At 34.5% G+C, this 17,176-nt stretch overlaps 1 protein-coding gene across 1 annotated transcript in view; it reads left to right on the top strand.

The window, feature by feature from the left end:
* ADAMTS6 (ADAM metallopeptidase with thrombospondin type 1 motif 6) overlaps window positions 1–17,176 on the top strand; it is a 296,499-nt gene that overhangs the window by 230,685 nt on the left and 48,638 nt on the right. The window contains exons 17-19 of the mRNA XM_047867513.1: window positions 31–111; window positions 8,369–8,532; window positions 8,973–9,111. Coding sequence (XP_047723469.1) covers window positions 31–111; window positions 8,369–8,532; window positions 8,973–9,111 — 384 coding nt within the window. The remainder of the gene's footprint in view (window positions 1–30; window positions 112–8,368; window positions 8,533–8,972; window positions 9,112–17,176) is intronic.

Below are 17,176 nucleotides of genomic sequence, written 5' to 3'. Positions count from 1 at the left end.
GCTTATTACTGCCTATCTTCTATGTTCCAGGCTATATGGAGGTAGTGCAGATACCAAGAGGCTCTGTTCATATTGAAGTCAGAGAAGTTGCCATGTCAAAGAACTATATTGGTAAGTAGCCTATATTGCTAGAATTTTTAAATTACTGGGGAAAAGCAGCACAGTATCCTGCTGTGAAAAGACATATTGCTTGAGTAGAACACTTTCATGCTAAAATGAAGGAAGTTGCAAGTTTTATAAGACCACACATAAGAGCTAAACACAAAAATTAGGAATTTATAGCTCTTCACTGAGTTGGCTATTTGATTTTTAAAAATCTGTTTCATTGAGGTATTTATATATGATAAAATGCATTTATTATTTTTTATAAGTGTACATTTTGAAGGGTACTGGTAAATGGATATATATAAATTATAGATATGTAAATAAATATATAGGTAATAATAGAATTATTCATATGAATTATTAATATACATATGTTAATATGTAGTTTATTTTTATTTATTCTGGAATTTCACATGAATGGGATCATAAAGTCTATATAATCTCATGTCTGGTATTTCTCACCCACGATAATGTTTTTGAGATTCATCTATATTTTTGAGTAATAAGTTGAATGTATCTGAAGTTTTTGTTGTTGTTGTTGTTTTTTTGTTTTTTTTCTAAATAACATTTCTTTGTGGGGACATACCATAATTTGTTTATGTACTCACTTATTGGATAATTGGGTCATTTCCATTCTTTGACTCTTATGAATAAAGCTTCTTTGAGCAGTTATAGGTAAACATTGTGTAGACATATATTTTCATTTCTTCTGGATAAAAACCTAGGATTAAAATGGCCTGCTCCTATGATAAGTACATGTTTAACTTTATAAGAAATTACTAAACTATTTTCCAAAGTGGTTGTTATCACTTATATTCCCCCAAATGATATAGAAGAGTCGGGTTGCTCTACATTCTTGTCAATACTTGATATTGGCGGCCTTTCAAAATTTACCCTTGGAAATATCTTTTTTGTGGAGTGTCTCAACAAATATTTTGCCTACTTTACATTTTTTTCTTCTAATCAAATTATAAGGATCCTTTGTATATTCTAAATACAAGCCTTTGTTCAACTATATGTTTTATGACTACTTTTTCCTAGGCAGTGGCTTATTTATTCCTGTTTAATGGGTATTTCAATTTTCATGAAATTTAATTTATTAATTTGTTCATGGATTATGCTTTTGTGTCCTACCTTACAAATTTTGCCACCCTCAAGGTTGCAAATATTGTCTTCAATGTCTCTTCAAGAAATTATAGTTTTAGCTCTTATGTTTAGATATATGGCCCATTTTGAGTTCTTATATAAGATATAAAGTAAGTGTTCAATTTTTTTCATATGGATATTCAATTACTATAGATAGCGCTATTTGTTGAAAAGACCATCATTTCTCCTATTGAATTACCTTGACACTGCTGTTAAAGATCAATTGAACATGAATGTATGCTATTTCTGTTCCCTCTCATTGATATATATGTCTGTGTCTATCCTTTCTTTTTAAATTTTTTATAGCACGCAAACCAAGATGGGTTTTTACTTACTTACTTACTTATTTATTTCGAGAGCACATGAGTGGGGGAGGGGCAGAGAGAGAGAGAGAGAGAGAGAGAGAGAGAGAGAGAGAGAGAATCCCAAGCAGGTTCCATGCTCAGCACGGGGCTTGATCCCACGACTCTGGGATCATGACCTGAGCCCAAACCAAGAGTCAGACACTTAACTGACTGACCCACCCAGACATCCCTGTGGGTGTCTATCCTTAAAAACTACATTGTATTAATTAATGGAGATTTCCAGTAGAATTTGAAAATTAGGAGCATTAGGTTCTCAAATTTGTTGTTCTTTCTCAAAATAATTTTTGCTTATCTAGGTCCTTTACATTTATGCATGCATTTTAGAATTAATTTGTCAATTTCTACAAAAAGAGATTACATAGAATGTGTGGATCAATTGGGGGAGAATTGGCATCTTAAAGATATTATTTTCCAGTACATGGAAAGATTTACCTCCATATTTATTTAAATCTTTATATTTGTTCACCAGTGTTTATTTCTCAGTGTACGGGTCTTGCACCTATTTTTTTTCTTAAACCTACCACTAAATATTTCATGCTTTCTGATATAATAAATAGTATTTATATCATGAACAAATGTGGAATTTTGTCAAATGCTTTTTCTCTATCTCTTGAGTTAATCGTATCCTTTTTATTGTAGTGTCTCTTTTTCTTGATCATGCTAATGAGGGGTTTGTTAATTTTATTGATCTTTTCAAAGAACAAGCTGTTGATTTAAATAATTTTTTCTATTATTTCTCCATTTTTCATTACATCGATTCCCACTGTTGTCTTTATTGTTTCCTGTTTTTGGTATTCACTTTGTGTTTGTTACTTTTTAGCTTCTCAAGATAGATTATTGGTTTAAAATTTTTTTCTACTCTAAAATAAGCATTTTGCACTATAAATTTACCACTAAGTGCTGCTTTAACTTTACCCCATATATTTTGATACATTGTATATTCATTATCACTCAGTTTAAAATTTTTTGTTTACATTGTGATTCATGCTTAGAAGATATTATTTAATTTCTAAATATTTGAGGATTCCCCAGATCTTTTTTGTTACTGATTTCTAGTTTAATTCTCATATGGAGAGAGAACATACTTTGTATGATTTTCATTCTTTTGTTGAGATTTGTTTTATGGCCCAGCATATGGTCTATCATAGTAAATGTTCCGTGTGCACTTGAGAAGAATATATATTCCGGTGTTATCGGGTTTAGCATTCCATAAATGTCAGTTAGATTAAATCAGTTAATAGTTTTGTTGAAGTTTTCTATATTCTTACTTATTTTCTCCCTTGTTTAAGCAGTTATAGAATCATGTTGAAATCTCTTGAAAGAACTGTGAGTTTGCTTATTTCTCACATTAATTTGTAAGACTTTGTGTCATTTATTTTGCAACTTTGTTATTAGATGTATAGACATTTAAGATTATTATATCTTCTTGATATATTGAGCATTGTATTATTATCAAATGTTCCTCTTTATCCCTGATAATAATCTATTACCCAAAGTCTATTTGTCTGATAATAATATAGCCATCCAGATTTCACCCAAATTAGTGTTTGCATGGCAAATCTTTTTCCATCCATCCATTTTTCACATGTAGATGTTTCTGAATTTAAAATGTTTCTTGTAGGGGCACCTGAGTGGCTCATTAGGTTAAGCATTCAACTTTGGCTCAGGTCATGATCTCTCAGTTCATGAGTTCAAGCCCTGTATTGGGCTCTATCAGTGTAGAGGGATTCTCTCTCTCCTTCTCTCTCTCTGCCCCTCCCCCACTTGTGTGCACGTGCTCTCCCTCTCTCTCTCTCTCTCAAAATAGAAAACAAAACTTTGAAGAAATGTTTCTTGTAGACCACATGTGGTTGATTTTTATTTTTTTTATTGTGTCTAACAATCTTTGCTTTTTTAATTGCAATTTCTAGATTGGGGGCATGGTGGTTGACCAATTTTCTGTAAAAGGCCAGATAATAAATATTTTCAGCTTTATATGACATGCAGTCTTTCTCAACTATTTACTTCTCCTATTGTAGTGTGAAAGCTGACACAGGTAATACATTAATGAAGGAGTGTGGCCGTGATCCAATAAAGCTTTCTTTACAAAACAGGTGGTGGGTCAGACTTTGCAAACCCCTTGTCTGGATCATTTATATTTAATGTAATTATCAAAATCATCCAGTTTAAGTCTACCATCTTGCTATTTTTCTATTTGTTTTATGTATTTTTATCCCAATTATTGTTCTTATTTGTCTTTTAGGTTAAGCACGTGTTTTGTACCATTCCATTTGATCTGTACCAGTGGTTTATTAGTTATATAGTTTGTTTTATTTAATGGTTATGCTAGCATGTAAAAAATTCATCTTTATCACAGTACACCTTCAAATAATGTTACGCCATTTTTGTATAATGCAAGACCCTTACAATAGTTTATACCCATTGTCTCCTTCCTTCCTTTGTCTTATTTTTTGAATACATTGTATTTCTCTATATGTTATAAACTGCATAATACATTGTCATTATTTTAGTTTTAAAGAACCAATTACTTTTTTTTAACTTAAAAACAAGAAAAATTATTTTCTATTTACCTACGTAATTACCTTATCTGGCATGGTTCCTTTCTTTGTATAGATTTGAGCATCCGTCTAAATATATCTTCTAGTTTCTTGTTACTGTATTTGTTTTCCTTTAAAATCCTTGAGTATATTATAATAGCTGTTTGAAAGTTATTGCTAATTCCATAATTTCTGTCATTTTGGGTCTATTTCTTTTACTTAGCTTTTTCCTTGGTTTGGGCCATATTTTCCTGCTTCTTTCCATTTGTAGTAATTTTTTATTGGATGTTGTACATTATGAATTTTTTTTGAGAGTCTGGATTTTGTTTTCTTCCTTTAAATAGTGTTAAATAACTTGTAGATGAGCTAATCTTTTGAGACTTGTTTTTGAGCTTTGTTTGGGTAAGTGCAGAGGATCTTTTATTCTTGAGTTTGCTCAGCCCTACTAAAAAAAGGCATGATTTTTCTTGGGTCTCTCCTGAATGTCTTAGTGGTTAAAACTGTGAATTCTTGCTCTGGACATTTTTTTGCTTATAGTTCCCTAGTAGGATTTTTTTTTTTTTTTTTTTTTTTTTTTGGTCTGGCTTTGTGAAATTTTCTCCTATGCATATGTAGATTGCTCTTCAGAAACAGATTCCCTCTTTCTGCTCTAGATCCCTGGTCCTGCAAATTCCAACTCTCTTGGCCTTCCCAATTTCTGATTTCTCTCTTCTAGCTCAGTGAGACAACCATGGTTTGCTTGGGTTCTTCCATTCTACACTGACAGAAAGTACCTCTACCACTCACCTTGTTTGTCTTCTTACCTGTGTCACAGTCCTGGGCAACATCTTAAGAACAGCTGATTCATATGTTTTGTGAGTTTTCCGGTTGTTTATGTTTGGATGGCAAGTCCAGTACCAGTTATCTCAACATGGGAAGAAGTGGAATTCTATTTATTTGATGTTTGATCCTTTAAGACAGATTTAAACTCTTCAGGAACCCCTGGTGAAAACTGGATGGATTCTCATTCCCCTGGAAATATCACCTTGGACTTAAATCTTTGAAAACTAAGACTATATCTAGAATGCTTCTTTAGATAGAACACTAGTATTATCTGGCCATTCCTTTATTTAAGAAAAAGTCTTTATTTTTATACTATAATTTTGGATTCTTTTCCATGTTGATAAGACTCAAAAATAAGATTTCTAACATCAAATTTTTCCCTTTAATAATGATCTGTCATAATGCCACATCTCTTATTCAGTAAATTCTTATTCAGTTCTTCTTAAATGCTTGGTATTTTTCTGGACTATAGAATACTACCAGCAAAAGCAAATTAGGATCCATTCATTAACTGGTTGAGAAAATGGGAAATGAGAGCTAAAATTGAAGGAGAATTCAAAGATTCTGGCAGTAGGGGGGTTGTTTTCATTTTTATTTTTACTACTTCATATTATACAGTCTCAGATATTTTATATAGTCTAAGTAAAATTGATGTGTTAAATGAGACAAAAACTACTAGAAGAATCAAAAATAAAAATGTCAAAGTACCAGAAAAATTAAAGACTAAATAATTCTTACAATTGGTTTGTATGTTCCTATCTCATAAGATTAATTCAATTTATTTTTGACAATTAAATGAATTTTCACAACATATATGAAGTCAAGAAAGTACAAGTAATTTGCCAGGCAGATAGCGTTGGAGGAATGGAAATAGTCTATAGTATTAAAGACACATGACAGAGGTCCAGAGACTCAGAGGCTCTGTGCACCAGGACCCTTTTAGTTCCTTTTGGCCTGGTTGGTTCATCTGGCCTGATAAAGTTTTTGAAGAAGCTATCATGCTAACAAAAAATTAAGCTGTCATGTTTGTCATTGTCAAATTGTGTAATCATTATCAAAATTATCATCTTATTTATTTATAGGAGTTTTTGTATAGTAGAGCTAATGACCCTTTTTCCAATCACATATTTTTTAACTGTTTAAGTCATCGTTTTTCTATAGAGGTTTAAAAAATTATGCATGCATATTTATTAAACATTCTTTATAATTTCTGAGGTTTTTGTCATGCTTGAAAAGCTTTCATACCCCAATGTTATTTTTTTAAGTTCTCCCACACTTTCTTTCTAGCATTTTATTATTTAACTGTGTTTACATTTAAATAGTTACCCATCTGGCATTTATTTTTCTCTCATTTTTTCATTGTTTTTATTGAAGTGAAATTCATATAAGAATGTAATCATTTTCAAGTGAACAATTTAATGGCATTTAGTACATTCCAAAACATTTTTGTCGTGTCGAAAGAAACCCTGTGTGTCCATCAAGCAATTACTCTCTATTCCTCAGCCCCTGGCAACCACCGGTCTGCTTTCTGTCTCTATGGATTTACCTGTTCTGGATATTGCATAAAAATGGAAGCATATAGTATATGACTTTTTCTGCCTAGCCTCTTCGGTTTAGCATAATATTTTTGATAAATATTTTGAAATATCTTCCATTTAGCATAATATTGAAGCATGTGTCAATACTTCATTCCTTTTTATGGCTGAATAGCATTCCACTGTATTATATATGCCACAATTGGTGGGTATTTGAGTTGTTTCCACATTTGGCTATTGGAAATAGTACTACTATGCACATGTGTATACAAATATTTGTTTGGGTATCTGTTTTCATTTCTTTTGGCTTTATACCTAAGAGTGGATTGTGGTATTTATTTGCATGTAAAGAATGAGATATAAATTCAGCAATTCCTTTTTTTTTCCCAAAAGATTAGTCTTTTGTTTAGTCCCATTTCTTATTATCTTTCCTTTACTAATTTCCCCGATTAATGTTTCTTTTGTCATATCATGTCAATTAATGTTTCCTTTGTCATATACTAATTCCCATATGTACTTGGGTTTATTTCTTTCTTTTTATGTTTCTTTTTTTATGTCTTTTTATTTATTTATTTATTTTAATTTACATCCAAGTTAATTAGCATACAGTGCAACAATGATTTCGGGAGTAGATTCCTTAATGCCCCTTACCCATTTAGCCCATCCCCCTTCCCACAATCCGTCCAGTAACCCTCTGTTTGTTCTCCATATTTAAGAATCTCTTGTGTTTTGTCCCCCTCCCTGTTTTTATATTATTTTTGCTTCTCTTCCCTTGTGTTCATTTGTTCTGTGTCTTAAAGTCCTCATATGAATGAAGTCATATGATATTTGTCTTTCTCTCTGACTGACTAATTTCGCTTAGCATAATACCCTCTAGTTCCATCCATGTAGTTGCAAATGGCAAGATTTCATTCTTTTTGATGGCCGAGTAATACTCCATTGTATATATATACCACACTGTCTTTATCCATTCATCCATCGATGGACATTTGGGCTCTTTCCATACTTAAGTTATTGTCAATAGTGCTGCTATAAATATTGGGGTGCATGTGCCCCTTTGAAACAGCATACCTGTATCCCTTGGATACATACCTAGTAGTGCAATTGCTGGGTCGTAGGGTAGTTCTATTTTTACTTTTTTGAGGAACCTCCATACTGTTTTCCAGAGTGGCTGTACCAGTTTGCATTCACTTCGGTTTATTTCTTAACTGTTTGTTTGGCTCCTTGTTCTATCTGTCTGTGTGACAATACCACAAGTTCTCTTTACCTCATATTCACATAATTATCATTTTAAGTTTTAGACAAGAAAGTCTACTTCCTACTCTCACTCTCATCCCCAATTATTCCTTTTGTTATATTTTCTCTTGCTAGTTCCATGTGTTTATTCCAGGTAAATTTTTCCTTTCTTTTCATTAATGACATTATAAATGTCATTAATACCTTCTTGACATTCACATGGAAAATTATCATGTTAATTTGTACTTAAGAAAATGGTCAAGGGGCACCTGGGTGTCTCAGTGGGTTAAGCGTCCAACTTCAGCTCAGGTCATGATCTCATGGTTTGTGAGTTCAAGCTCCACATCAGGCTCTCTGATGTCAGCTAGGAGCCCACTTCAGATCCTCTGTCCCACTCTCTCCCTGCCCCTCCCCTGCTCGTTCTCTCTCTCAAAAATAAAGATAAAAAGAAAGAAAGAGAAAGAAAGAAAGAAAGAAAGAGAAAAAAGAAAGAAAATGGTCAAGAATCCCATCTCTAAAATGGAAATGGCTATTCATTGTACACTCCAGTGCAGTTAATAAGGGGCACTGTGGTAAATGAGGTTTCACATTTTTAGGTAGACTGTTATTATTTTTTTTTTAGCTTTGAAATCTGAAGGAGATGATTACTATATTAATGGCGCCTGGACTATTGACTGGCCTAGGAAGTTTGATGTTGCTGGGACAGCTTTTCACTATAAGAGACCAACTGATGAACCAGAATCCTTGGAAGCTCTAGGTCCCACCTCGGAAAATCTCATTGTCATGGTAAATGTGTCTTTGCCTCTTAATTTCTACTATTTGTTATTTGCCCTGTGAGATACAGAGGAGCAGGCTTTATTATTTCTGTTTTACAGGTGGTGAAATTAAAGATAAAAATCTTTATCTTAATAAAGATAAAATGGTTTGCCTAAGGATATAAAATTTGTGTAAGGTTAGGCCATATTGCTCTTTCCATATGACTATTTTCTCAGTGCCTGCTTGAATAATATTTTTATAACCAAACAAGGCAGTTGAGGGAAATGTCTCTAAATTACCCATGAAAATGGGGGGAGAAAAATTCAATATAAGTGCATGTGTTCTAAAAGTTATCTTAAATTTCCTATGAGACTTACTTTATGACATTTTCTTCTTCAAAAGAAATGATAAATATCTGAATGAAGCCTCATTGTATTTTAACTATCTTCACCAGTTGTTTTCAATGGCAGGTTCTGCTTCAGGAACAAAATTTGGGAATTAGGTATAAGTTCAATGTTCCCATCACTCGGACTGGCAGTGGAGACAATGAAGTTGGCTTTACATGGAATCATCAGCCTTGGTCAGAATGCTCAGCTACTTGTGCTGGAGGTAAGACACCCACTAGGCAGCCCACCCAGAGGGCAGGACGGAAAGCACAATATATTCTGAGCTATGCTTTGTGTTTGCTAAAGAAGCTAATTGGAAACATTTCTTGCAGGTTTGCTTCAAGCTGTAATTTAGCAAAAGAAACTTTGCTTTAATTATATTATATTCCGTTTGTTTTTAACCCCGTGTAATTTGTACAGATTTGTTGGTAAAATACATCTTGGCACAATGAGTGTCTCTGCTGGTGCTTCTCCCAAGACTATCTTGAAGGTGGGCTGTTTGCTTTTCGTGAACACATTCTTGGTAAAGAACATCAAGAGTTTTAAATAAGAAAATGAGCAAGAATCAGACGGCACAGATGCAACTTCTTGTAATGGGGGATGAGAATGTATGTCTGTGTGCTAGCGTGTTTGTGTTTGTGTGCTTGTGTGTTTCCCACAAACCTATTCAAACTCCCTTCTCCAGCCATCAAAGTTAAGGGGCTATATACTGGGATACTACGATAATTCCTGGTGTCTGGGTCTCTGGGTTGATGATGTATGCTGACCCCATTATAGTCCCTCAGAGAGGTAGCTGCTAGGCGGTGGTTGGTGATGTGTTGGTTGTCCCATGTGCGTTTTTCATGGGTGCCTTTTCCCCACAATTTACTCTATTCCTAATCCTCCTCCCTCTAGTGGCCACCAATGCAATTCTTTACCTCTGGCTGGGAGAGCAGGACAGTTGGCTTCCTTCAAAGCCAACACCCTTGCTGCTGCATGGACTGGTGAGTAGAAGTGCTGTGCAAGCAGCATCTTCCTTCTCTCTGGAGACTAAATGCATCGCCTCCACCGTACACCTTGGTCCCAATAGACGAGGAAACAACCCTATCCGTCAGGCCTAGGCTGGGTTAGAGTACCTCACCATTCCAAAAAGAAAGAATGATTTTGAATAGTGATATTTAGAATGGGAGGAATCGAAGTAAAGTGAATCACCCCATTTTACCCCATTTCCAGTGTATTACCTATGTTCCCTTTCTAAACTGCCCAGAAACATATGATTTAACTTGGACTTTACTCTATCTTGTCTGGTACTCACTGAATTTCTAAACACCTCTGATTCTCAAGGCTGGAATCAGAGAAATTATTTTCACAGAAAGATTATTATATAATATGTTCAATATTTTCAGACTCATACAGAATTAAATCATTGATTAGCTATAATTCCAACTTCAGTAGTAAGCAGTATATAAAACATCAAAAAACCCACAAATTAATACTACTACTACTACTACTACTAAGAATAATTTCTTCTCCTATGTGAGGTGTCATAAAACATGGTTATGTATAATTTGTGGCTTATTTTAAAGGATCTCTAGTTCCCACCCATTTTATGTGTGAAATGGCTAGTGATTTATATTGTAAAGTTCTAAAAACGATAAAGCATTACTATGTATTTTAATAAAATAAAGGATATTTGAAATTAATTGTTCAAGTGAATGCCATTTTATTATATTTTGGTGGCATTTATACAGATATGTTTCTTTGTTCCAATAAATTCATTTTTATTCAATCTGTAAGCTAACTTATCCCTTTCATATACCAAAAAAAAGTCTTTATGATATCAGTATATACATGATTAAGACCCTGAAGTATAAGGGAGGATAAAGTTGTTAAAGAAGAGTTAGAATAAAGTTTAGGAAGTCTAATGAGGAAAGTCTAACTGTTGAAGTTGGTTAGCTCAGAGAAGAAAAGGTTGAAGGAAAGTATATTAGTATCTTCAATTCTGTGACAGAATGTTGAATGAGAAATTCTTAGTGCCTGTTCGTCTTTGTACTGAAAATTGCTATATTTGGGGATGATTTAGACACAGTCTTGTCTGAGGCCAAGGAGGGATTAAGTGAATTCTCAGTGTTCCTTCTAACCCTAGGATTCTTTTGTTCAAAAAGGAGATAGTTCAACAAAAAGGGTAGGGGTTAGGCTATAAGAACTGAATTTAGAAGAAAAACTTTGTATTCAAGATGTATGAAAAATCTAAAGGAGTTTTATTCTTTTCCATAACACTGGCATCGAGAAATCATAATACAAAAATGATTTCTTGTGGTAGGGGATAAAACAAAAAGAAAAAGAGGGAGAAAAGCCCCTGGAAAGAGAATTTTCTGTTTTTTGAACTTCTTCATTTTGTTCTGGAGCCACTGGTCCTAGATATTTGAGGTGGTTCTGGCAACTGGAATTCTGCTCACTTGTGTGTGATTATGATAGCAGTCATGAGGCCATTGCCTTCTTTGGAAGAGACACGTACGGTACTTGTTGGCAGGGATAGTGTGAAGAGCTGCCATTTGTCTTGCTTGGTAAGTGGTTCTCAAAGTGTGGTTGCTGGACCAGCAGCATCAACATCATCTGATAATTTATTAGAAAGTGCTAATTTGGGGGCCCCACCTCAGACCTACTGAATAGAAACTCTGAATTGGCCTCCACAGTCTATGTTTTAATGAGCTCTCCAGGTGATTGTGATGCTTGCTAGAGTTTGAGTACTACTGATTTGGTTGACTGAGAAACTGAATCCTAGACACATAGAATCTCTTCCTCCCTCACTGACATCTGTGCATCTCTCTAGACTCATTTTGCACCTAGAATACTATCTGGAATATGCTAGGCAGTCAAGAAAGGTTTGTAGATGAGTGGATGAGCAAAAGGAACTAATTATTCTGGCAATTATTTATTCGTGCTAGTTTTCTCCAGTGTAGGAAATGAGAGTTTGGAATTGTTAATTTTCTTAGGAGGTGGCAGTTCTTAATTGGGATATTTCACTCTGATCTTTCTAGGGTGGTGTTGGGTGTCTTGAGGACATCAAAACCTTTAAAAATGGAAAAAAGATTAAACAAGAAAGGTCTCAAAGAACTTTCTTTTTTTTTTTATTTTTTTTTTCAACGTTTATTTATTTTTTGGGGGTCAGAGAGAGACAGAGCATGAACGGGGGAGGGGCAGAGAGAGAGGGAGACACAGAATCGGAAACAGGCTCCAGGCTCTGAGCCATCAGCCCACAGCCTGACACGGGGCTCGAACTCACGGACCGTGAGATCGTGACCTGGCTGAAGTCGGACGCTTAACCGACTGCGCCACCCAGGCGCCCCAAGAACTTTCTATTGCAATCTCACAAGACTCTTGGTGTTCTCACCTATGACTGTCCTGCATATGTTTTATTAGTGGTAAATGACAAACTTTGAATTTGGGAATGATGTTGATAGATTTCTCATATGATATCTTTTAAGATAAGAAGTTTTGAGACTGTTTTTCTCTGTTGCTTAGCAGAGCCAGTGACAAATCTAATGCTGTAGGAAACATTGCTGGTGATTCAGTCTAAGTAATGGTCTTTTCTCTGAGTAAATGATGAAACACTTCCTTGGCCTGAATAAGAGCATTGAGATGCTATGGGGTGTTGTCTTCAGGATAAAGGTGATTTTTAAGATATAGTTGTGACTTTTCCTGAGAGAAATCCAAGTCCACTGAATTAAAATGTAACTATCTTCTGAACCACTGTTAACTCCTCCTAGAGTTTTGTTCCTTTATTCCTTATCCAGAGTGTTGCACAGATAAATCTGTGATTTATCTGATTCTCAAATTTATATCTTACCATTATATTCATGATTAATGTGTTAGTTGATAAAGTTGGCTGGGTAGAGAGAATTATATTATTATTATTATCATTATTATTATTAATGTTTTATTCATTTTCTAAGAGAGAGAGAGAGAGAGAGAGAGAGAGAGAGAGAGAATCTGAAGCAGGCTCCACGTTGTCAGCATGGAGCCTGATGTGAGGCTTGAACTCATGAACGGTGAGATGATGACCTGAGCTGTAGTCAGACGTTTAACTGACTGAGCCACCCAGGCGCCCCTAGAATTGTATTATTTTTAAATACAGAGATTTAGGGGCTTTCTTTAAAGTAGTAATTTATGCCACTGTATCTTTGCAGTACAGCTTTTAAAGATTAAAATAACAAATATTATGTATTCATTCTTTGATTTTAGTCATACATATTTGCTTTTTCCTAATATTTGGCTGGATATGTGGTCCTCAGATTTGAACATCAAAATCACCTGGATGTCTTGTTCAAACAAGATTGCTAGGTTCTGCCTCCAATTTCTGAATCAGTAGGTCTGGAATAGACACCAAGAATTTGCACTTGTAATAAGTATCCAGGTGCTACTGATGCTGGTGCTACTGGTTCAGGAACCATACTTTGAGAAACATTGAGCCAAATACTTAGATTTCATAAAGTAAATGCTTATTAAAACAAAGTGACAAATCATTGAGGTGGTAATCCATATTACAGTTGTAATCTACCTTATAGCTAGTCTTTTTAATGATAAATGGTTCCACTGCTCAGCCATGTAATAATAAATAAAATGTTATAGTTTATAAAACATTTTCTGGACCCTGTTATATTTGATCATAATCAACAGCACCATGAGCCTAGGCATTGCTGTTATTATTCCTATTTTATAGATAAAACCCAAGTGAAGTAACTTCCCAAAATCAAGACTTATAAATTGAATGTCTAGTGATTTTTATTTTTTTAATTTTAATTTTTTGAAAGAGTGTGTGTGAATGGGGGTGGGGGGAGCAGAGAGAGAGGGGGACAGAGGATCTGAAGCCTGCTCTGCGTAACAGCAGTGAGCCTGATGCGGGGCTCAAACTCACAAGCCACAAGATCATGATCTGAGCTGAAGTCAATGTTCAACCAACTGAGCCACCCAGGCACCTGTGTCTAGTGATTATTTAAATGTAACATTCTCTCTTAATAAAGATGGTCCCTTATGTTGAACAGAGCTTTACCACCAGTTGGCCACCTCCATAGAGCAACATGATAGATATATCCCTACTCAAAAAAATCTCCTTCACTAGTTTGAAGTTTTATTTTTTCAAATGCTTTACCTAAAGGAATGGTTCTTAACTTTGGTCCTGCCTTCAAATCACCTAGAGAGCACTGAAAATTTTGATGCTCAGGCTTGCCCCCAGAAATTCTGATTTAATTTGTCAGGAGTGTGGCTGGGGCATCAGATTTTCAAAAACTCCCTAGGTAGTTCTAATGTGCAGCCAAGGTTAAGAAATACTGCCATTGAACAAACTACAAGCCACCATGTGCAAAGACTACATAGTGGGTTGGGTTGGCTTTCCCACAGCCCTTGAGGTATATTGTAAGAGTCCCAGCCATTATCATCCATCTTCCATTATTCTGAAAAAAATATTTTGCACATTTTGGGTACAGCATTTGTGGTAGAATATATTATAATATGAGTCATATCTACTTCTGTATTTATTTATTCATTACTAGACCTCAACCACAGTCTTCTTTTTCCCCCTTCCACCCCTCTGCCTGTAGGTTGCACTGTATGTAGTCATATACTTTGTATTAACACATTAGAAATCTACAAATCTGCTCTGTGCTTTTTATACTGTTAGATACTTAAAATTAAAAATTTTACTAGGGTATTAAATAAATTTAGTCTTAGTAGAAAAAAAAAATACTGCCATTGAGGCTGATGGAAAGTTTATTTAGTATTCAAATAATTTACATTCAGATGCAAATACCATTAGTAGCATTAACTCACATCTTTGTTTTTAATGAGCTACTAGTTAAATGCAAACATAATGAGATTTATTTATAAGTATCTGGGGTTGGAAAGTAGAATGGGACATTGGAGGAGAAAGTAAAAATGTAATAGAATTCCAGTTAATTTCATAATTTTCTTTAGTGTGGCCATCAGATTGGATATGCCTTTAGAAAGGTTTTTTTTTTTTCTTCAGTTTATTTACGTGCTTTCTTCTTTACCTGATGGATCATTTATAAGCATCTAATCAATGCTTTTATTTTTTTATTTATTTTATTTTTTTATTTAAAAAAAATTTTTTTTTTCAACGTTTATTTATTTTTGGGACAGAGAGAGACAGAGCATGAACGGGGGAGGGGCAGAGAGAGAGGGAGACACAGAATCGGAAACAGGCTCCGAGCCATCAGCCCAGAGCCTGACGCGGGGCTCGAACTCATGGACCGCGAGATCGTGACCTGGCTGAAGTCGGACACTTAACCGACTGCGCCACCCAGGCGCCCCTAATCAATGCTTTTAAAACTAGCTGCAACCGTGCTTCTCAGTCTTTTGGCTAAGATCTAGTGAAATTGTGCTAAGTAGGTTTTCTGAAGTTCTTCCTCTAATTTGAAATTTTTGTGGTACTTATGGAGTTACAGTGAATAAGTGGTTGTATACTCAACCAACTTTAATTTAGACCCATAAGTCAGAGGCATATGGCTCCTGTTTTAACTCAATATTTATGAAAAACAATAACATTCTTTTTTCTCCTTGTGCCATAGTTCTAGAGAAGGTCATCTATTGTTACAGGAAATTTTTGTTTCATTAGGGAATGAATCTTTGCAAAATGCCAACAGACAGTATTCATGATCATTTCCTTCCCTACATTTCTGGATGTGCTCTCATTTCCCATCATTGAAACCATTTTCTTTCTACCCCAAAGTCTCTTTAACCCCCCTCTTATTTGAAGCAACCCTTATGTTTTAAAGCAAAGCCTCCAAAGCCAATTAACTGAAGAGTCCATGCTGTATTGTTGCATTCAAGTTTGCACCTGTTCTGTTAAAAAGAAAGTCTTAAGAATGCTTTGTTTGTGATATGAAGAAAAGTCAGAAATACATAAATATTTACATTAATTACATTAATTTTAAGTTTTTACCCTAAATATACAGCCTTTGGCCTCCAATTGGCTCTATTGACACTTCTGACTATTTTCTCTAAATTTGTTTGTCTAGGGTTTTCTTTCTTTCTCTTTATGTGAAAGTACAAAGATTGCATACCAAAGAACTCATTTTGGTCAAGTTTCTGCTGACAATCAGAGGCATCTCATTGTTGAACGCTGCTTGGCAGGCAGGTCAAGGAGAAAAGATAAGCTAAAGCTATATTAAGATTGAGGAGGAGGTGGAGGGAGACAGGTTTATTTTTATAGGCGATTTTGATTTTATTTGGAGATCAAAATAGAGATTTTTCATATATATACTACGGGGTTATTCAGGAATGTTTCTGGTCAATTGTTATTGACCATTTAAAATTTTACCATTATTTTTCTTTTACATTTACATAGCCTAATCAAATTTTCTTGTATGCTTCATGCTTATTTTATTTATTTTTCTTTTTCTTCCCTGGATGTCATCTTAAGCTGTGTGTGTGTGTGTGTATGTGTGTGTGTGTATGTATGTGTATGTGTGTGTGCATGAGTAGCATATAGACTTAGAAAATATTCTATATGTTTCTTCTTTCTCACTAGAACAGTTTTTTTAATTGACCTTTTTTTATGATTTCACCTAATTCATCTGAATTCTTACACATATAGGACCTGGTTTCTACTCCTTAATATTTTTGAGATGCTTTACATAGTTTCCAACCACTACTATTTTGTATTTTCCTGATGTAGGCCCATATTTTTCAAACTGCGCTATGGTGCCCAGAACACTGCAGCAGACTCACAAAAGGCACAGCAAAATATTGTATATTTTAAAATGGTAACACAGTGACATCGGGCATATACCACACTGATTATTACTAAGTTGTTTGGACCTAACTACTTAATAAATAAAACTCTTAGATTTTTCTTTTTCTGCATAGGAGGGTTAGGGTTGTAAAAAAATTACTGACACATTGGTATCATGAACCAAGAAAGTTTGAGAACTCTTGATTTAGGTTAAAATTTAGTGTCATTAAAGTGGATAAAAATTAGTCATCTCCCATCCTTCCAAATGAGTTGAATTTCATTTTATGAAAGAAAAAAAAATGCATGTAAACTCCTTAATCAGGGTATGATGATGTTCATTGTTTAAAATTAGAGCCTCTTTCGTACTTCCAGTTAAGGAACTAGAGGTCTTGAATGCTGTGTAAAATTTTCCTTCCTAACTGTATTTTTTCCTTCTGATATGTCCTGAATATGTTTCCTTTCTCTATCTCTGTTATTTCAGATCAAGATTGGTAGGTGATTAAAGCACAAAGAAAGAAAGAAAGAAAGAAAGAAAGAAAGAAAGAAAGAAAGAAAA

Source organism: Prionailurus viverrinus, chromosome A1 (genome assembly GCF_022837055.1).
Source record: "Prionailurus viverrinus isolate Anna chromosome A1, UM_Priviv_1.0, whole genome shotgun sequence".
NCBI classification, from domain to species: Eukaryota; Metazoa; Chordata; class Mammalia; order Carnivora; family Felidae; genus Prionailurus; species Prionailurus viverrinus.
Note: the sequence above shows the minus strand (reverse complement) of the source record. Positions and strands in the feature narration are given on the sequence as shown.